The following is a 22638-nucleotide window of genomic DNA, read 5'->3' as shown; positions in this document are numbered from 1 at the left end:
GGACAAGAATGTAGACCTACACAAGGCTGGAATGGGCTACAAGACCATCGCCAAGCAGCTTGGTGAGAAGGTGACAACAGTTGGTGCGATTATTCGCAAATGGAAGAAACACAAAAGAACTGTCAATCTCCCTAGGCCTGGGGCTCCATGCAAGATCTCACCTCGTGGAGTTGCAATGATCATGAGAATGGTGAGGAATCAGCCCAGAACTACACGGGAGGATCTTGTCAATGATCTCAAGGCAGCTGGGACCATAGTCACCAAGAAAACAATTGGTAACACACTACGCCGTGAAGGACTGAAATCCTGCAGCGCCTGCAAGGTCCCCCTGCTCAAGAAAGCACATTTACATTTACGTCATTTAGCAGACGCTCTTATCCAGAGCGACTTACAAATTGGTGCATTCACCTTATAGCCAGTGGGATAACCACTTTACAATATGTATATTTTTTTTGGGGGGGGGGTTTTGTTCCACCATTGGGGTGCCAGAGCAGCGAACAGTTTTGACTGGGCTGAGCGGGAACTGTGCTTCCGCAGAGGTAGGGGGGCCAGCAGGCCAGAGGTGGATGAACGCAATGCCCTCGTTTGGGTGTAGGGACTGATCAGAGCCTGAAGGTACGGAGGTGCCGTTCCCCTCACAGCTCCGTAGGCAAGCACCATGGTCTTGTAGCAGATGCAAGCTTCAACTGGAAGCCAGTGGAGTGTGCGGAGGAGCGGGGTGACGTGAGAGAACTTGGGAAGGTTGAACACCAGACGGGCTACGGCATTCTGGATGAGTTGTAGGGGTTTAATGGCACAGGCAGGGAGCCCACCAACAGCGAGTTGCAGTAATCCAGACGGGAGATGACAAGTGCCTGGATTAGGACCTGTGCCGCTTCCTGTGTAAGGCAGGGTCGTACTCTCCGAATGTTGTAGAGCATGAACCTACAGGATCGGGTCACCGCCTTGATGTTAGCGGAGAACGACAGGGTGTTGTCCAGGGTCACGCCAAGGCTCTTCGCACTCTGGGAGGAGGACACAACGGAGTTGTCAACCGTGATGGCGAGATCATGGAACGGGCAGTCCTTCCCCGGGAGGAAGAGCAGCTCCGTCTTGCCGAGGTTCAGCTTGAGGTGGTGATCCGTCATCCACACTGATATGTCTGCAGAGATGCGAAGCACATATACAGGGCCGTCTGAAGTTTGCCAATAAACATCTGAATGATTCAGAGGAGAACTGGGTGAAAGTGTTGTGGTCAGATGAGACTCAAATCGAGCTCTTTGGCATCAACTCAACTCTCCGTGTTTGGAGGAGGAGGAATGCTGCCTATGACCCCAAGAACACTATCTCCACCGTCAAACATGGAGGTGGAAACATTATGCTTTGGGGGTGTTTTTTTGCTAAGGGGACAGGACAACTTCACCGCATCAAAGGGACGATGGACGGGGCCATGTACCGTCAAATCTTGGGTGAGAACCTCCTTCCCTCAGCCAGGGCATTGAAAATGGGTCGTGGATGGGTATTCCAGCATGACAATGACCCAAAACACACGGCCAAGGCAACAAAGGAGTGGCTCAAGAAGAAGCACATTAAGGTCCTGGAGTGGCCTAGCCAGTCTCCAGACCTTAATCCCATAGAAAATCTGTGGAGGGAGCTGAAGGTTCGAGTTGCCAAACGTCAGCCTCGAAACCTTAATGACTTGGAGAAGATCTGCAAAGAGGAGTGGAACAAAATCCCTCCTGAGATGTGTGCAAACCTGGTGGCCAACTACAAGAAACATCTGACCTCTGTGATTGCCAACAAGGGTTTTGCCACCAAGTACTAAGTCATGTTTTGCAGAGGGGTCAAATACTTATTTCCCTCATTAAAATGCAAATCAATTTATAACATTTTTGACATGCGTTTTTCTGGATGTTTTTTTGTTGTTACTCTGTCTCTCACTGTTCAAATAAACCTACCATTGAAATTATAGACTGATCCTTTCTTTGTCAGTGGGCAAACATACAAAATCAGCAGGGATTCAAATACTTTTTTCCCTCACTGTACATTTAAAAAAAGTATAAATCCATTTAATATAGCCTACACCATTATTTTAGGCAGGTCTAAAGAAACATTATGATATGAATTAAATGTAGCTTATTTCAGAAGAACAGAATAGCATATTCTGAGTCTGTTATGCCCCAATTTGGCTATGCCATATGGCTGTGGGTTACACTAGTTCATTTAGCAGATAAGATTTACTTATAATTCCCGTGGCATTATTTTATAGTCAGAAGAATACAATTGGTCATAGCTGAATAAAATAGAATATTCTTCCCAAACGATTTCCGAGGGAGTGCGCACATGCAGCTATTCTGTGTTGAGCGGTTAACAAAGTGATAATTTGAAAATGGTCCTCCTATATGCTTACTTTAGTTACTTATGCAACTTTAGTTGTGATACAAACCATATGTTTTGATTTCTAATACATTCTAAGGCTGCATGATGCGACTAATGATAAAAGCAAAGTCACAATATTCTCACATCAGACTGCTCAATTTAATCTGGTCTTTACATACAGCCTACTAATATATGTGTGGAATAATTTTTTATTTAGAATGGCCCACAACAAAAAACATGTAATCTGCACGCGAATAGCAAATGGAGGAAGCACTTCCCGCGGCTACGTTTTTAATATGCCAGGTAGGCTACACTGGTTGTAAAGCAGATTAATGTGCTTAATTTGAAACATTTAGCAATAAATATAGCAGCATGAGAAAGCTGGGATCCTCTTTTAAATAGGGGCCATTCAAAACTGTGTTTATACACAAGATTGCGCAATGACTGGGCTTATAAAAACTCATGTTTCACTAGGCTATGGGCTCTCCAACACTGTTCTAGGGGTCATAGGCCTTTAGGCTACGCTTAGTTATTTGGCCACTTCAGTTGTGATACAAACCTTACCAAAACATATAGACCTATGATGCATGCAACTAGGATTTTGACTCAAAGGTCACGTGGAATTTGACTGCGGTCATGACCCGTAACTGCCGATGTGGCAGAAATGTGGTCACCGTAACAGCCCTAGCTGAGACTAATAAACACTCAACACTTTGTGGAAATCCATTCTGGTGTGTCTTTGACCTTATAATTAGTGTAAATATCGCCCTGAAAAATGTAACAGAGGTAGGTTTTCCTCTAAGGCAGGGATTGGCAACTTTTGATGGGGTGGGGGCCACAAACAAATCTCACAGAGGGGCCGCAGTTGCGCCGCTGCCGGTGTAGAGAACTTTTCTGCTTTAAAGCAATTTTGCTGCCATTCTACGCATTTTGCCATGGAGTGGAGAGATTTTGGAATTGTATAACTAATTTCATGCAATTCTACTCATTTTTCCATGGGGCGGAGAGGAATGTTTGCAGTTTTAAATATGACAGCTAGACTAACTTCTACTATTCTAACTCGCAACAGTGAGTTGAGATCCCAACTGAATAAAACAATGAATAAATAAATACACTTAACAAAAATATAAACGCAACATGCAACTATTTTAAAGATTTTACTGAGTTACAGTTCATATACATTTATAAATGCATTAGGCCCTAATCTATGGATTCCACATCACTGGGAATAAAGATACCTTTAAAAAAAAGTAGGGGCGTGGATCAGAAAAACAGTCAGGATCTGGTGTGGCCACCATTTTCCTCATGCAGCGCAACATCTCCTTCGCATAGAGTTGATCAGGCTAAGCACACAGCCAAGACAATGCGGGAGTGGCTTCGGGACAAGTCTCCGAATGTCCTTGAGTGGCCCAGCCAGAGCCCGGATTTGAATGTGAGAAACTCCCCAAAAACAGGTGTGCCAAGCTTGTGGAGTCATGCCCAAGAAGACTCAAGGCTGTAAATGCTGCCAAAGGTGCTTCAACAAAGTACTGCGTAAAGAGTCTGAATACTTATGTATTTGTGATATTTAAGTTAAAAACCTGTTTTTGCTTTGTCAGTGTGGGGGTGTGTGTGTGTGTGTGTAGATTGACGAGGGGGGGGGGGGACTATTTAATTAATTTTAGAATAAGGCTTTAATGTAACAAAATGTGGAAAAAGTAAAGGGTTCTGAATGCCTAGTATATACATACACACACATGTATGTGGACAGTCCTTCAAATTAGTGGGTTCGGCTATTTCAGCCACACCCGTTGCTGACAGGTGTATGAAATCGAGCACACAGCCATGCAATCTCCTTAGACAAACATTGGCAGTAGAATGGCCTTACTGAAGAGCTCAGTGACTTTCAACGTGGCACCGTCATAGGATGCCGCCTTTCCAACAAGTCAGTTCGGCAAATCTCTGCCCTGCTAGAGCTGCCCCGGTCAACTTTAAGTGCTGTTATTGTCAAGTAGGAACGTCTAGTAGCAACAACGGCTCAGCCGCGAAGTGGTAGGCTACACAAGCTCACAGAACGGGACCGCCGAGTGCTGAATCGCGTAGCGCGTAAAAATCGTCTGTCCTCGGTTGCAACACTCACTACAGAGTTCCAAACTGCCTCTGGAAGCAACGTCAGCACAATTACTGTTCGTTGAGAGCTTCATGAGATGGGTTTCCATGGCCGAGCAGCCGCACACAAGCCTAAGATCACCATGCGCAATGCCAAGTGTCGGCTGGAGTGATGTAAAGCTCGCTGCCATTGGACTCTGGAGCAGTGGGAAACACGTTCTCTGGAGTGAGTGTTTACGCTTTACCATCTGGCAGTCCGACAGACGAATCTGGGTTTGGCGGATGCCAAGAGAACGCTACCTGCCCCAATGTATAGTGCCAACTGTAAAGTTTGGTGGAGGAGGGATAATGGTCTGGGGCTGTTTTTCATGGTTCGGGCTAGGCCTGTTAGTTCCAGTGAAGTATGCTAATGCATACAATGACATTCTAGACGATTCTGTGCTTCCGACTTTGTGGCAATAGTTTCAGCATGACAATGACCCTGTACATAAAGCAAGGCCATACAGAAATGGTTTGTTGAGATCGGTGTGGAAGAACTTGACTGGCCAGCACAGAGCCCTGACCTCAACCCCATCGAACACCTTTGGGATGATTTGGCGAGCCAGGCTTTATCGCCCAGCGTTAGTACCCGACCCCACTAATGCTCTTGTGGCTGAATGGAAGCAAGTCCCGCAGCAATATTACAACATCTAGTGGAAAGCCTTCCCAGAAGAGTGGAGGCTGTTATAGTAGCAAAGGTGGGACCAACTCCATATTAATGCCCATGATTTTGGAATGACGAGCAGGTGTCCACATACTTTTGGTCATATGGGAGGGTGATTGATTCTAGGGCCTTCAAAAGAGGGGACGGTAGTTACCCATCCCTACTCTAAGGGTATTATCTGAGCTTTGCCCATTTCATATTTATTTTGATTCTGACAAACTCCCAAGGTCCTTGCGGTGACAACAATCATACCCATAACATGATGCCACCACAATACTTGAAAATATGGAGGGTCCACTCTGTGATGTTGGATATGCCCCAAACCTAAAATGTTGCATTTTTGCCAAAAAGTTTTTCTGTGCAGTCTTCACTTACAGCTTTGTTTCGCCTAACTGTGGGTACACGCGAGGTCTCTAGTGGGTATGCGAAAAAAATCAGAAATATGCGTTTTACATTGCCAAATGTTCCATTCTTCACAAATTGAACTGTCAGGCCTCTGTCAAGGAATGGTCCCCATTTCAAGCTAATCTAGCTGTACCTTCTGTGTTTCCGCTATATTCATTTGGAAGTGGCGCTGTGCTGCTGCTAAATTGTTGCCACCACGCCAAATAAATATTTCTGCCGGCGCACTTTGAAGATACTGAGCTTTCCTCAGCCAACAAGACAGGTAACGGACAGCAAAATCAGTTTATTCAATTGATCAGCTTGTCTCATTCAATGCCAAGAACATAATATTCCTCTCGAGGCACTTTCAAGTTGAGTGCCACAGGGAGAGAAACATGCATTCTGATAAACCCAGTCATTGCACAAGATTTCTTAATGCAATCATGGGAAAAACACACTTTTGAAAGAAGATTTGAAGGCCTCTCCTAAAAATGAGACTCACACAAATATCACAAAGCTATCCATGCATCAGTAAGATGTAAGGTGCATGGGTACCTATTAAAGGTAACCATGCATGCAGAAAGCAAGATTGACTTACATTTTAGTCATTTAGCAGATGCTCTTATCCACAGCGACTTACATTTAGTGAGTGCATACATTTTTCATACTTCAGGCCATGTGTAGCATACAGTACTTTCTCTGCAGTTATTCAACACAACCAGCAGGTGACGGTAGACTCTTACTCCTGCCCTCCGCACCCTGGTCCTGGCAGTGGAACGGCTTTCCCCCAGATACTCAATCTGTACATACTTCAATATATCATATCTTGGTTACTAAGACGGCAAGCACCTCTTTAGGCATTTTAAATATTCCTAGAGGTGATTTTGGTTTTAAAGTGACTTTAAGATGCTCTTTGTAGTAATGAAAAGTGCTTTATAAAGTAGGCCTAAATCTGCGTCTGGAATTCGTCCATACTTAGAGATATACAGGACTGGAGCTGCTCCCAGTGCTCACATTGCCTCTCACACAATGACAGTCTATTCATGGATAGATGTGTTATTCACAGCCTGGTCTGTGTAGGCACAGTCTCTGTTGTGGACTAGAATCAGACTTCTGTCCCACATACGTTGGACTTCAAAGCTTAGGTTACGTCAAAGATGTGAGCTTTCCATTCTTCGCCAAGACAAGAACAACTCTAAACTGTGTGTGCTTGTGCGACCCAAGATTTTGATTTGTTTACTCACATGTTCTATCTATTAGTCAGCCCTTCCTTTCAAACATGCCTGCCTGCACCAATCCTGAACCCTCACCTTCAAACTCCTGATACCTCTTTGGCATATTCTAGGCATGTGATTGGTAGATATTAATACTGCTCAGGTGTGTGCCCTCAGGGTGGGGCCTATGTAGTCAAGTCTTTGTGAATCAGCTGTTTATCGTCTAACATGCACACAATAGTTATTCTTTGTAAAGAAAAATAAATAAATTGTACACCTCACCCTCACAGCCCCTCTGACTCACTTCCCACCCTTCAATGTAAGCCTACATTTAGTTAAATTCAGTGTAGCCAAAATGGCTTGACATATAAATTCCACTATCTTTCCTCTATCCCATCCTCTTTTGTTAAACTTCATTCTTAAGTCTCTACCTTATCTTCTGTCCTCTATTTTTATCTTCCCGTGAAGAAAGTTAATTCCATTCCATCCCCCTCTCCTGTCTCCTTCCTGCAATCAGTGTTGTCTCTCAGGCTATGTGAGTGGGAAATGGGGAGAATGCTGGTTAAGGGCTAACCTTAACCTTGACTCGTCTGACTTTCCTTCCATAGCAGATTCCCTGGAATGCAGCCCTGCCTGCCTGGTACCACTGTGGGAATGTGTGTGCGTGCGCACACCCACCCATGTGTTACTGTTAAAGAAGGTTTAGACTTATGCGTGAGTGTTGTCTGTTTGAATGATTGTGTGTGTGTGTGTTGCACAAGCGTGTGAGAAGTGAATCATATATATGTACACTACCGGTCAAAAGTTTTAGAACACCTACTCATTCAAGGGTTTTTCTTTATTTTTACTATTTTCCACATTGTAGAATAATAGTGAAGACATCCAAACTATGAAATAACACATGGAATCATGTTGTAACCAAAAGTGTTAAATAAATCAAAATATATTGTATATTTGAGATTCTTCAAATAGCCACCCTTTGCCTTGATGACAGCTTTGCACACTCTTGGCATTCTCTCAACCAGCTTCATGAGGTAGTCACTTGGAATGCATTTATATTAACAGGTGTGCCTTCTTAAAAGTTAATTTGTGGAATTTCTTTCCTTAATGCGTATGAGCCAATCAGTTGTGTTGTATACAGAAGATAGCCCTATTTGGTAAAAGACCAAGTCCATATTATGGCAAGAACAGCTCAAATAAGCAAAGAGAAACAACAGTCCATCACTTTAAGACATGAATGTCAGTCAATATGGAACATTTCAAGTACTTTGAAAGTTTCTTCAAGTGCAGTTGCAAAAACCATCAAGCGCTATGATGAAACTGGCTCTCATGAGGACTGCCATAGGAATTGAAGACCCAGAGTTACCTCTGCTGCAGAGGATAAGTTCATTAGAGTTACCAGCCTCAGAAATTGCAGCCCAAATAAATGCTTCACAGAGTTCAAGTAACAGACTCATTACATTTTTACATTTTAGTCATTTAGCAGATGCTCTTATCCAGAGCGACTTACAGTTAGTGAGTGCATAAATTTTTTCATACTGGCCCCCTGTGGGAATCGAACAAACAACCCTGGCGTTGCAAACGCCATGTTCTGCCAACTGTGTGAATCAGGCCTTCATGGTCAAATTTCTGCAAAGAAACCACTACTAAAGGACACCAATAATAAGAAGAGACTTGCTTGGGCCAAGAAACACAAGCAATGGACATTAGACCGGTGGAAATGTGACCTTTGGTCTGTAGTCCAAATTTGAGATTTTTGGTTCTAACCGCTGTGTCATTGTGAGATGCGTTGTGGGTGAACGGATGATCTCTGCATGTGTATTTCCCACCGTAAAGCATGGAGGAGGCGGTGTTATGGTGTGGGGGTGCTTTGCTGGTGACACTGTCTGTGATTTATTTAGAATTTAAGGCACACTTAACCAGCATGGCTACCACAGCATTCATTTACATTACATTTACATCATTTAGCAGACGCTCTTATCCAGAGCGACTTACAAATTGGTGCATTCAACTTATGATAGCCAGTGGGACAACCACTTTTTTTTTTGTTGATGGAGGGTGGGGGAAGAAGGATTACTTTATACTATTCCAGATATTCCTTAAAGAGGTAGGGTTTCAAGTGTCTCCGGAAGGTGGTCAGTGACTCCACTGTCCTGGCGTCGTGGGGGAGCTTGTTCCACCATTGGTGTGCCAGAGCAGCAAATAGCTTTGACTGGGCTGAGCTGGAACTATGCTTCCGTAGGGGAGCTAGCAGGCCAGAGGTGGATGAATGTAGTGCCCTTGTTTGGGTGTAGGGTCTGATCAGAGCCTGAAGGTAAGGAGTTGCTGTTCCCCTCACAGCTCCGTAGGCAAGCACCATGGTCTTGTAGTAGATGCGAGCCTCAACTGGAAGCCAGTGGAGTGTGCGGAGGAGCGGGGTGACATATGAGAACTTGGGAAGGTTGAACACCAGACGGGCTGCAGCGTTCTGGATAAGTTGTACGGGTTTATTGGCATGTGCCGCTTTCTGTGTAAGGTAGGGTCGTACTCTGCGAATATTGTAGAGCATGAACCTGCAGGATCGGGTCACCGCTTTGATGTTAGCGGAGAACGACAGGGTGTTGTCCAGGGTCACGCCAAGGTTCTTTGCACTCTGGGAGGAGGACACAATGGAGTTGTCAACCGTGATGGCGAGATCATGGAGCGGGCAGTCGTTCCCCGGGAGGAAGAGCAGCTCCGTCTTGCCGAGGTTCAGCTTGAGGTGGTGATCTGACATCCATACTGATATGTCTGCCAGACATGCAGAGATGCGATTCACCACCTGGTTATCAGAAGGGGGAAAGGAGAAAATTAATTGTCGTCTGTGTAGCAATGATAGGAGAGACCATGTGAGGATATGACAGAGCCAAGTGACTTGGTGTATAAAGAGAATAGGAGAGGGCCTAGAACATTCTGCAGCGATACGCCATCCCATCTAGTTTGGGCTTAGTGGGACTATCATTTGTTTTAATCCCATCTAGTTTGGGCTTAGTGGGACTATCATTTGTTTTTTCAACAGGACAATGACCCAACACACCTCCATGCTGTGTAAGGGCTATTTTACCAAGGAGGAGAGTGATGGAGTGCTGCGTCAGATGTCCTGGCCTCCACAATCCCCCGTCCTATAATATGCCATTTAGAAGACGCTTTTATCCAGAGCGACTTAGTCATGTGTGCATACATTTTTACGTATGGGTGGTCCCGGGGATCGAACCCACTACCCTGGCGTTACAAGCGCCATGCTCTACCAATTGAGCTACAGCGGACCACAACCAAATTGAGATGGTTTGGGGTGAGTCGGACCGCAGAGTGAAGGAAAAGCAGGCAACAAGTGCTCAGCATATGTGGGAACTCCTTCAAGACTGTTGGAAAAGCATTCCAGGTGATGCTGGTTGAGAGAATGCCAAGAGTGTCAAAGCTGTCATCAAGGCAAAGGGTGGCTATTTGAAGAATCTCAAATATAAAATATATTTTGATTTGTTTAACACTTTTTTGGTTACTACATGATTCCATACAGTGGGGGGAAAAAAAGCATTTAGTCAGCCACCAATTGTGCAAGTTCTCCCACTTAAAAAGATGAGAGAGGCCTGTAATTTTCATCATAGGTACACGTCAACTATGACAGACAAATTGGGAAAAAATTATCCAGAAAATCACATTGTAGGATTTTTAATGAATTTATTTGCAAATTATGGTGGAAAATACCGTGACAAGATCCTGGGGCCCATTGTCGTGTCATTCATCCGCCGCCATCACCTCATGTTTAAGCATGATAATACACAGCCCCATGTCGCAAGGTACACAATTCCTGGAAGCTGAAAATGTCCCAGTTCTTCCATGGCCTGCATACTCACCAGACATGTCACCCATTGAGCATGTTTGAGATGCTCTGTATCGACGCGTACGACAGCGTGTTCCAGTTCCCGCCAATATCCAGCAACTTCGCACAGCCATTGAAGAGGAGTGGGACAACATTCCACAAGCCACAATCAACAGCCTGATCAACTCTATGCGAAGGAGATGTCATGCTGCATGAGGCAAATGGTGGTCACACCAGATACTGATTTGGTTTTCTGATCAACACCCCTACCTTTTTCTTAAGATATCTGTGCGTATCTGTATTGCCAGTTGTGAAATCCATAGATTAGGGCCTAATTTATTTATTTCAACTGACTGATTTTCCTTATGAACTGTAACTCAGTAAAATCTTAGAAATTATGTTTAGTGTATGTTACTGTGCTTGTACAAGTAGTGGTTGTGACATTCTTGGGCTGTTTTCCATGGGTTTGTGGATGTATGGAATTGCCCACATGACCGTTGGTGATTGTTTGAGATTTTGTAACATACAGTATCCTTAGAATAAAATACATTTAATTATACTAAACAAAAATATAAAAGCAACATGTAACAGTTTCCAAGATTTTACTGAGTTACAGTTCATATGAGGAAATCAGTCAAATTAAATAAATGAATTAGGCCCTCATCTATGGATTTCAGATGACTGGGAATACAGATATGCATCTGTTGGTCACAGAATACATTAAAAGAAATGGGCCTCGGGATAACGTCACAATATTTCTGTGCATTCAAATTGCCATCGATAAAATGCAATTGTGTTCATTGTCCATAGCTTATTTACATTTACATTTACATTTTAGTTATTTAGCAGACACTCTTATCCAGAGCGACTTAGTTAGTGAATACATATATTTTTATACTGGCCCCCCGTGGGAATCGAACCCACAACCCTGGCGTTGCAAACGCCATGCTCTATCAACTGAGCTACATCCCTGCCGGCCATTCCCTCCCTACCCTGGACGACGCTGGGCCAATTGTGCGCCGCCCATGAGTCTCCCGGTCGCGGCCGGCTGCGACAGAGCCTGGATTATGCCTGCACATACCATAACCCCACCGCCACCATGGGGCACTCTGTTCACAACGTTGACATCAGCAAACCGCTCGCCCCCATGACACCATACACGCTGTCTGCGGTTGTTAGGCCATATTCTCTAAAATGATGTTGAAGGCAGATTATGGTAGAGAAATGAACAGTCCATTCTCTTGCAATAGCTCTGGTGGACATTCCTGCAGTCAACATACCAATTGCACGCTCCCTCAAAACTTGAGACTTCTGTGGTATTGTGTTTTGACACAGCTAGTAGAGCACGGCGCTTGTAACGCCAAGGTAGTGGGTTCGATCCCCGGGACCACCCATACACAAAAATGTATGCACGCATGACTAAGTCGCTTTGGATAAAAGCGTCTGCTAAATGGCTTATTATTATTATTATTATTATTATTATTATTATTATTATTATTATTAATCATCATGTTATTTAATCAGCTTCTTGATATGCTACACCAGGTGGATGGATTATCCTGGCAAAGGAGAAATGCTCACAAACAGGGATGTAGACAAATCTGTGCACAACATTTTAGAGAAATAAGCTTTTTTGTGCGTGTGGAACATTTCAGGGATCTTTTATTTCATGAAACATGGGACCTACATGTTGCATTTATATTTTTCTTCAGTGTAGATTGAGATCAAGATTATTGGGTAAAGATGAAGACTCCTAGGTTATTTAATTAAAACTCATGACATTGATGTTGAGTCACTCATTGCCCTGGCTGGCGATGGAGTGATTTCCCAACACATTCTCAGAACAAGATAAAGAAAGCAGGGACATTTCCACCTTCCTTTGAAAACTCTTTGATGTTTTGTCAGTGACAGCTGTGCTCTGTCGGTCACCAGGGAGTGACTGCTGTGGCAACCGAGGTCAAAGAGCACCTGGGTGATGCCGCTGTAATTTTATGGAGGTGCAGTATAGACGTTATCAGAAGCGTGAATGTCATTTGATCGTTGTTGAGTGATTGATCTATATCGGCCTGCCCTTTTTAAAGATTTTTTTCTAAAGAATTGGCTGTGTAAAACGTTTGTTTGCTAAATGGAAACTTTTTGAATCAGAAAGTGAAATACTCACAGGTAATAATAATTTCCTTTCTCTTCCAGTGTCACCTGATGGAGAGATGGTGAGTAATATATTGTCTGCATTTCAGACCCAAATGCACAATTTAATATTACATTTATCAGTTTCTACATTTAATGGAAATATTGATAGAGGCCAGTTACTTGGACAGAAGCCTAATCCTGGACTAAAAAAGCGATTTCAATGGTTTTCCATTCAGAATGCTTTTTAGTCCAGGGGCTGTATTTACAAAGTATCTTGGAGTAGGGTTGCTGATCCAGGATCAGGTTCCCCCTTTCCATTAATTAATCTGAAAGGGAAAATGGATCCTAGATCAGCACTCCTACTCTGAGTACATTTTATGAATACTGGCCCTGGTCTGGGCTGTGTCTAGGAAAACGGCCCATGACGTCCAGTCCTAAAAAACAACAACTGTGTTGTCTCCCCAGGATGAGGACTCAGAGTTCACCCTAGCCACAGACTTTGAGATTGGCCATTTCTTCCGCGAGAGGATAGTCCCCCGAGCTGTGCTCTACTTCACTGGAGAGGCACTGGAGGACGACGAAAGTGTACGTGTCAAACACTCACACATTTAGTTAGGCATTCAGCTAATACATTTTATAACATGAGCGTAACTATTGAGTTTGTCAGATAAGTACATTGATAAAGAGGTTTCCAATTCCACAACTTTGTATGTGGTGTGTATTTGAAATTGGGAGCTGTAACAGAATGTGGAACGAACACTCAGTTGTCCTCTTGTCTGTGCAGTTTGAGGAGGAAGAGCTGGAGGAGGGAGATGAAGAGGTAAGGAGAGGATTGGATATTAATATCTTTATTTGTTAAACATTTTTGTGAAATATAACATGCTAAGGATAATTCTTTATTTACTCTCTGTCTCTTGTGTTTTAGGAGCAGGATGGTGATGATGATGATGATGACGAGGGAGACTTTGACCCTAAGGTCAGTATTTACGTAGTGCTGCTAGTGTGTTCCTAACTGATAATTCTCCTCACCTAAGTGCATGTGTGTCATAGGAAGTAGCCTCTTAGTTCCCTTCATAAAACATTGTTATAACTAGGACTGTCAAAGTGAATGTGTTAATTATAGGTCACTTGAATTTTTTTTACCACCATTAATTGTTTTTAGCGCATTTAATCACTGTCAATTTTTTTTGCCCACAAGTCAGTCTTTCCGCTGAAACCATCCACTCTTGCTTGCAGCAACAAGTTTGAGGGAAAACGTACAGGAAGTTTAACCATAAACAATTTCCCAGGTTTTTCTTTAAATAACAGCAAAAACTTCATTTGCACTGAAGTAGCTAGCCAGTTTTTCTAACATTAGTCATCTAGCAAACCAAACTACAATATTTAGAATGCAATTCAACACTCATTTCCCACAACGATTTTAATCATTTTTGTTGTAGTTCTCAGGTCAAAAGATGTAAGCAAATGATCCCAATTCTAGTTCAGTAGCAGCTTATGACTAGTTCATGTTGAAGAACATTTACAAGTAGCCTAGGCTAGATCTAATAGCAGTATGCTATTTTACATTAACTTTTATATTTTTACTATAATCAAAGTATATTATAGGCATTGGTTGAAGCTCAGTGTTAAATTCAAATCTCCCTACCATCATATGTAAGCCAATATGAGACCAATCTCGATGAAAATTCGCAACTGATTGGAGGTACACCACACACTCCCCGCCTCTTGTCATGAGCCGTCCGTCTATTACCGAGAACCACATACCGGATTTCAAAAAAAGGGTTGTTAGCAATTGATTTTGGGATCTCTTGTTCAGCAACAACACAGCTACTTGCACCATGCTGCCAGTCATAAGAAATGTATGCAAACAAACCTACGCTACTGTATATGGCTAGCTATGTGGTATTCAAACTGAGGTTAATCTATAAATGCAAACAGATATTTTGATTGGCTAGGTAGCTAACTAGCTAACATTAGCTTGCTTGTAAGAAATCCAGCAGCTAGCCTCTGTAGCTAGCTAACGAACAGGCAAAAAAGGTAGCTAGCCAATGAATGTGGTTTTGTTTTGATTAGCTAAGTAGCTAGCTAACGTAACGTTATACCAGTCTGATGAGAGCAAACGTTGACTAGGTAGCTAACCTACAAGCAAGGAAAGCTAGCTAGCTATATTTTGCCAAGTAAGGTTTTTCACAAAGCTGAAGTCATCATGTGTAAACTGCTGATCTAGACACTTGCGTGTAATCAGAGCATAAACAAATATGCACAAATAAACTAGCGAATGTCCTTGGATAGCAATAAAAACTGTTCCATAGAGGCACAGAATAAGTTACAGGAAAAACAAAGTGAACTGGACTGAATATGGGGAAAAATGCACCAAATTATTTTTTACATCTTCAACATAGAAATGAAATTTGTTACAAATGACGGAGTCACCCATCATTCACCAAACAATAGTTTGAATGAGGAAGCAAAGTACTTTAAGCAAATGTTTTTGTTTCAGTTTCCTCCATTTCCACTAACCAAAGTTAATTGTAAGGATTTTTTTTTCTATTAATAATGTAAAATGAACAGCTGTACAGAAAGACTCATGTGATGCCAAATTACAGAGGAGGAACTTCTTGATGCAATTAAAGCATTTAAGTCCGGGAAAACTCCAGGGCTGGATGGCATGCTAGTTGAGGTATATCAAACCTTTGTGGATGTACTCAGAGAACCGTTATTTGCATGTTTTAACCACTCCTGTAAAAATTGTAGATTATCAGATACTCAACAAGGTCTGATTTCACTATTACTGAAACAGGATCCAGGTGGTAAATATAAAGATCCAGTCAATAAAACTAAATTGGAGGCCCCTTAAACTTCAGTGTTGTGACGCAAAAATTCAAGCAAAATATAATTAAAAGGTTATTATCAGATATTATTAATCCTAATCAGACTTTTTAGAAATGTTTTTAGAAATGTTTGCAAATGTATTACAAATAAAAAAACAGATACCTTATTTATATAAGTATTCAGACCCTTTGCTATGATACTTGAAATTGAGCTCCGGTGCATCCTGTTTCATTGATCATCCTTGAGATGTATCTACAACTGGATTGGAGTCCACCTGTGGTAAATTCAATTGATTGGACATGATTTGGAAAGGCGCACACCTGTCTGTGTAAGGTCCCACAGTTGATAGTGTATGTCAGAGCAAAAATCAAGCCATGAGGTCGAAGGAATTGTCCGTAGAGCTCCTAGACAGGATTGTGTCGAGGCACAGATCTGGGGAAGGATCCCAAAAAATGTCTGCAGCATTGAATGTCCCCAAGAACACAGTGGCCTCCATTCTTAAATGGAAGAAGTTTGGAACCACCAAGACTCTTCATAGAGCTGGTCGCCTTGCCAAACTGAGCAATCGGGGGAAAATGACCTTGGTTAGGGAGGTGACCAAGAACCCAACAGTCACTCTGACAGAGATGGGAGAACCTTCCAGAAGGACAACCATCTCTGTAGCACTCCACCAATCAGGCCTTTATGGTAAAGTGGCCAGACGGAAGCCACTTCTCAATAAAAGGCACATGACAGCCTGCTTGGAGTTAGCCAAAAGGCACCTAAAGGACTCAAACAAGATTATCTGGTCTGATGAATCCAAGAGTGAACTTGTTGGCCTGAATGCCAAGCGTCACGTCTGGAAGAAACCAGAAACCACTCATCATCTGGCTAATACCATCCTTAGGGTGAAGCATGGTGGTGGCATCATGCTGTGGGGTTGTTTTTCAGCGCGAGGGACTGAGATACTAGTCAGGATTGAGGGAAAGATGAACGGAGCAAAGTACACAGAGATCATTGATGAAAACCTGTTCCAGAGTGCTCAGGACCTCATACTGGGGCGAAGGTTCACCTTCCAACAGGACAACGAACCTAAGCACACAGCCAAGACAACGCAGGAGTGGCTTCGGGACAAGTCTCTGAATGTCCTTCAGTGGCACAGCCAGAGCCCGGACTTGAACCCAATCGAATATCACTGGAGAGACCTGAAAATGGCTGTGCAGCGACGCTCCCCATACAATCTGTCAGAGCTTGAGTGGATCTGCAGAGAAGAATGGGAGAAACTCCCCAAATACAGGTGTGCCAAGCTTATAGCGTCATACCCAAGAAGACTCGAGGCTGTAATCGCTGCCAAAGGTTCTTCAACAAAGTACTGAGTAAAGGGTCTGAATACTTATGTAAATGTGATATTTCAGGATTTTTATTCAATAAAAATAGCAAAGATTTCAAACTGTTTTTGCTTTGTCATTATGGGGTATTGTGTGTAGATTGATGAGGGAAAAAATCTATTTAGTCAATTTTAGAATAAGTCTGTAACCTAACAAAATGTGGAAAAAGTCAAGGGGTCTGAATACTTTCCGAAGGCAAGTATCATTGCTAAAATCCCAAAGTATCCCTTTAGTGCTAAAAGATCTCGTAAATAACCTGTAACTTCAATCGAGTTTTCCTCTGACTTTTGACTGCATGCTCCTCTCTCTTCATGCACCTCAGAACAATCAGAACAGCATAGCAACGAACACTATAGATTTATTTTTATGGTAATTATTTTTGTTATGTAGCCCGGGCAGAATTTGGCAACGGCCCTAGCAACAGACGGGTTAGTTATAAAAAAAAAACTTTGCTAACCAAATCCCATTGTGACGCAGAGGTGGACACATTTTGGCATGTGGCCACTATTTGGCATGACCGGCCCTATAAAATCATATAGAGTCTGTTAAATTATTTCCAGGTTTTGGGTTTTTCCGAGTTTTCACTCTCAAATGTTATAGAATAAAAATCAAATTGGATGTTCTGAGTCCACAATCATTTTTTAACCACATCAGGAGACCACCTTTGAGGTCTGGGAAAACATTTTTTTTAAATTGTGGAGAGTGTAGTTTCCCTTTAATTAAACTGTTCACCTAGCAAGACACCGTTGTGCTAGCGGTGTTTCTGTACTGCATCGCAGATTTTATAGGGCCATATAGATTTTATATATATATATCTGTCTTAACTTAGAATTGTTTACTTCAGGCTGACTGTTAGCATCTATTAAATTGCAATGTCCTATAAATTGAATGTCTAAATCATTCTACTAAATAAGTTTTTGCAGCGACACAATCGATAAGGTTACAGCAAAAACATTAGTTTTTTACTCTTCGTGATTCACTAATGATTATTTTATTACAATTATTCGATTCACTAAGATTGAACCGAACACCAGCTACTACAATGACGAAGCAAATTATTTGATTAGTCAAAAATAGTTAAAATAATTGCTTCTTTTTTTTGTTGAGAAATGTGAAGCGGTGCATCTAAGTAAATTAAATTTGTATTGCCTTACAGAATATAATACAGCATAATGTAGAACCGACATTACTCCCTGTCATGTAGAACAGTCAATTTTGACAGGTCAATATATTGCGTTTCTATCTGAATAATCCTATGGTTTTGTTCCTGACCATTGTTGTTGTCTCTCCCCTCCCCCTGTACCTCCCATTACAGGCATAATCAATCAATCATTCTCACCCCATGCATTTCTAGGTAAGGGAGAAATGAGAATGGCACTGCATTCTGTACTTTGTATTTCTGTCTTTTGGCTCACTTCTCTCATTCTCTCCATCCACACCTTTCTCCATCCAGACATTTCTTTATCCAACACTCCATCCTTTATTCTCCCAGTTGTCCAGCTTAATCCCCTAGAGTCGATGTCCGCAGCCCCGTGGAAATCTAATTAGCATAATAAAACAATCCCCATCAAAATCTGTCAGTTTAAGCTAGAGATATCAGGTTTTTTGCATGGGCTGCATCTCAATCCACAGCATGTCGCAATCCACTGCATGTCGCCCTTCTGCATCAGTTTGTCAGACCGTGAGACATCCCGAAAAGCGTTCGATCTTCTCATGAAAATGTCTGTGGTGTCCGAATGGTTTGGCCCACAAACTATTATGACCCCTCTATGGAAAGATGACGAACACGATGGTGTTCTCCGTTTTGCTCTGATCCCCACAAGCGTATACTGAAGTATACTGAACAAGTATACTGAACAGTAATGTAAACGCAACATGTAAAGTGTTGGTCCCATGTTTCATGAGCTGAAATAAAAGATCCCAGACAATTTCCATATGCACAAAAAGCTTATTTCTCTCAAATGTTGTGCACAAATGTTTTTACGTCCCTCTTAGTGAGCATTTCTCATTTGCCAAGATAATCCATCCACCTGTGGCATATCAAGAAGCTGATTAAACAGCATGATCATTACACAGGTGAACCTTGTGCTGGGGACAATAAAAGGCCACTCTAAAATGTGCAGTTTTGTCACAACATAATGCCACAGATGTCTCAAGTTTTGAGGGCGCCTGCAATTGGCATGCTGACTGCAGGAATGTCCACCAGAGCTGTTGCCAGAGAAATGAATGTTAATTTCTCAACCATAAGCCGTTTCCAACGTTGTTTTAGAGAATTTAGCAGTACGTCCAACTGGCCTCACAACCGCAGACCACATGTAACCACGCCAGCCCAGGACCTCCACATCGGGCTTCTTCACCTGTGGGATCGTCTGAGACCAGCCACCCGGACAGCTGACGAAACTGTGGAGTGTTTCTGTCTGTAATAAAGCCTTTTTGTGGGGATAAACTCATTCTGATTGGCTGGGCCTGGCTCCCATTGGGTGGGCCTATGCCCTCCCAGGCTCACCCATGGCTGTGCCCCTGCCCAGTCATGTGAAATCCATAGATTGGGCCTAATTAATTAATTAAAATTGCCTGATTTCCTTATATGAACTGTAACTCTGCCGATTTTGCAGGTTTTCCTACTTACAAAGAATGTAGAGGTCTGTAATCTTTATCATAGGTACACTTCAACTGTGAGAGACGGAATCTAAAACAAAAATCCAGAAAATCACATTGTATGATTTTTAAGTAATTAATTTGCATTTTATTGCATGACATAAGTATTTGATCACCTACCAACCAGTAAGAATTCTGGCTCTCACAGACCTGTTAGTTTTTCTTTAAGAAGCCCTCCTGTTCTCCACTCATTATATTAACTGCACCTGTTTGAACTCGTTACCTGTATAAAAGACACCTGTCCACACACTCAATCAAACAGACTCCAACCTCTCCACAATGGCCAAGACCAGAGAGCTGTGTAAGGACATCAGGGATAAAATTGTAGACCTGCACAAGGCTGGGATGGGCTACAGGACAATAGGCAAGCAGCTTGGTGAGAAGGCAACAACTGTTGGCGCAATTATTAGAAAATGGAAAAAGTTCAAGATGACGGTCAATCACCCTCGGTCTGGGGCTCCATGCAAGATCTCACCTCATGGGGCATCAATGATCATGAGGAAGGTGAGGGATCAGCCCAGAACTACACGGCAGGACCTGGTCAATGACCTGAAGAGAGCTGGGACCACAGTCTCAAAGAAAACCATTAGTAACACCACTACGCCGTCATGGATTAAAATCCTGCAGCGCACGCAATGTCCCCCTGTTCAAGTCAGTGCATGTCCAGGCCCGTCTGAAGTTTGCTAATGACCATCTGGATGATCCAGAGGAGGAATGGGAGAAGGTCATGTGGTCTGATGAGACAAAAATAGAGCTTTATGGTCTAAACTCCACTCGCCGTGTTTGGAGGAAGAAGAAGGATGAGTACAACCCCAAGAACACCATCCCAACCGTGAAGCATGGAGGTGGAAACATAATTATTTGGGATGCTTTTCTGCAAAGGGGACAGGACGACTGCACCGTATTGAGGGGAGGTTTGATGGGGCCATGTATCGCGAGATCTTGGCCAGCAACCTCCTTCCCTCAGTAAGAGCATTGAAGATGGGTCGTGGCTGGGTCTTCCAACATGACAACAACCCAAAACACACAGCCAGGGCAACTAAGGAGTGGCTCCGTAAGAAGCATCTCAAGGTCCTGGAGTGGCCTAGCCAGTCTCCAGACCTGAACCCAATAGAAAATCTTTGGAGGGAGCTGAAAGTCCGTATTGCCCAGCGACAGCCCCAAAACCTGAAGGATCTGGAGAAGGTCTGTATGGAGGAGTGGGCCAAAATCCCTGCTGCAGTGTGTGCAAACCTGGTCAAGACCTACAGGAAACGTATGATCTCTGTAATTGCAAACAAAGGTTTCTGTACCAAATATTAATTTCTGCTTTTCTGATGTATCAAATACTTATGTCATGCAATAAAATGCAAATTAATTACTTAAAAATCATACAATGTGATTTTCTGGATTTTTGTTTTAGATTCCGTCTCTCACAGTTGAAGTGTACCTATGATAAAAATTACAGACCTCTACATGCTTTGTAAGTAGGAAAACCTGCAAAATCGGCAGTGTATCAAATACTTGTTCCTCCCACTGTATATATGGAGATAGTTTAGTGCCTAAAATAAGGGGATAAATACATTAATTAAAAAATGGTTTCTGATCTTTCTTATGTCTCTGATATAGGATAGACACTTCAGAACAAACTTCCTTTGGATAATTTTTTGGAGAGTATAGCTTGATCCATGAATGAAGCTGTTAATTAATGTGTTTCTATGGGCAAATTCAATGTTTCATCAAATCATAAAATAAAATGTATACCTTAGGGGTCCTAAAACTTTATGAAATAGCTAAATGATCCTTGGTGTGACCATCTTAAAACAATTCCATAAGTTAGTTTTGTAGAATTCCCCCCCCCGCTTAGACTCCCATCTCCTCAGAACCCAGTCTGTCTCCATCTCTTTCACTCAACCTTTCCAATACCTTTCTTTTTCTTAGTTCTACCCCTCTCTCTATCCTTTATTCTCAAGTAGTCCCCAGTCGTCTCACTAAAGGCAAACTCCCTCTTCTCATTACTTGGTAAAAAACAACTTACTCCAGCCCAATTGAGATTCTCACCCAGTCACCCTTCTCACTCGTCTCCTAGCTCTCTTTCGTAACTTTTTCTCCTCTTGGCTTGATCTGTTCTTTTGACTCCGACTAGTTCAATTAGCTGACTATCTCTCGGTCTGTTTCCTTCAACCTCATCCACCCGTCTTCCGCCGTCTTCCTCCCTCGATCCTTCGCCTCAGCTCTCATTGACCTCTCATCTCAATCTCTCTTTCTCTCCTTCTTCTCCTCAGAAAGAAGAGCCCCAGCCTGCCGAGTGCAAACAGCAGTAACCGTGGTGACCAGGGGAAATTGGCCGAAGTCCTGCTGTCCATCAAATCAGTCCTCATCCAATCAGCAGGTCTTCCCGCCCCTGTTGGCTCCGCCCCTTATGAACTCTCATACAAACGCAATAGAACGCAACCAAACAGTGTTTTTAATACATGCATGCCCATTTTTCTGCTGTCCTGTCGCCCCCCCTCTTTGTTTTGGCTTCATTCATAACCAATTAAGAAGTGACCTGTACTTTAAACAATTCGCCATGGTAACGTAGAGTAAGTCTACTTGACAAATAGGTGACTACTGCCGAGAACCTCAGAATATTCGAAAAAAAAATTATTGAATGGATGGATCCCGAACTTTAGTTTTCACAGAAAGTTAGTTACTCAGGGTTTTATAATGCCAATAAGATAAGTGTTAATTTACCAGGAAACTGCTGAACAAGTTTGACTTCATACATCACTGGGGTTGCTGACAACTTTTTTTTCTTCTCTTTGTTATGGTGTTTTTAATAGACACAGTGTATTATTCTGAATTTGGTTTTCTTTTTTAATATTCATGTTCATGTCCTTGGACTATTTATTCTGGTTTCATGCAGCTGTATGAAGTGGTGCATTATGGGAAAGGATTTTAGGCCCCACCCACAATAGTTAAGGCCCATTATCATTCACCATGCAAATTCCCAACAAACATTTGTCCCTTCTTTCCCAGGCTTTGTAAGACTAACAAAATGTTTCTACTGCCAAATTGTATTTTTTAATATGTGAAATGGTTTCA

General features: G+C 42.5%; 1 protein-coding gene across 4 annotated transcripts in view; it reads left to right on the top strand.

Moving 5' to 3' along the window:
* nap1l4a (nucleosome assembly protein 1-like 4a) overlaps nt 1-22060 on the top strand; it is a 49191-nt gene extending 27131 nt beyond the window's left edge. For 3 of the 4 annotated variants that reach the window (XM_041837633.1, XM_041837632.1, XM_041837634.1), the window contains exons 10-14: nt 12776-12795; nt 13181-13300; nt 13500-13535; nt 13641-13691; nt 21837-22060. In XM_041837633.1, the coding sequence (XP_041693567.1) occupies nt 12776-12795; nt 13181-13300; nt 13500-13535; nt 13641-13691; nt 21837-21875 (266 nt within the window). In that variant the 3' untranslated portion in view covers nt 21876-22060. Of the gene's footprint in view, nt 1-12775; nt 12796-13180; nt 13301-13499; nt 13536-13640; nt 13692-18229; nt 18269-21836 lie in introns of those variants that run through there. The other variant, XM_041837635.1, reaches the window with a different exon arrangement.
* Nucleotides 22061-22638: the final 578 nt, after the last annotated feature.

Source organism: Coregonus clupeaformis, chromosome 19 (genome assembly GCF_020615455.1).
Source record: "Coregonus clupeaformis isolate EN_2021a chromosome 19, ASM2061545v1, whole genome shotgun sequence".
Lineage (NCBI taxonomy): Eukaryota > Metazoa > Chordata > Actinopteri > Salmoniformes > Salmonidae > Coregonus > Coregonus clupeaformis.
Note: the sequence above shows the minus strand (reverse complement) of the source record. Positions and strands in the feature narration are given on the sequence as shown.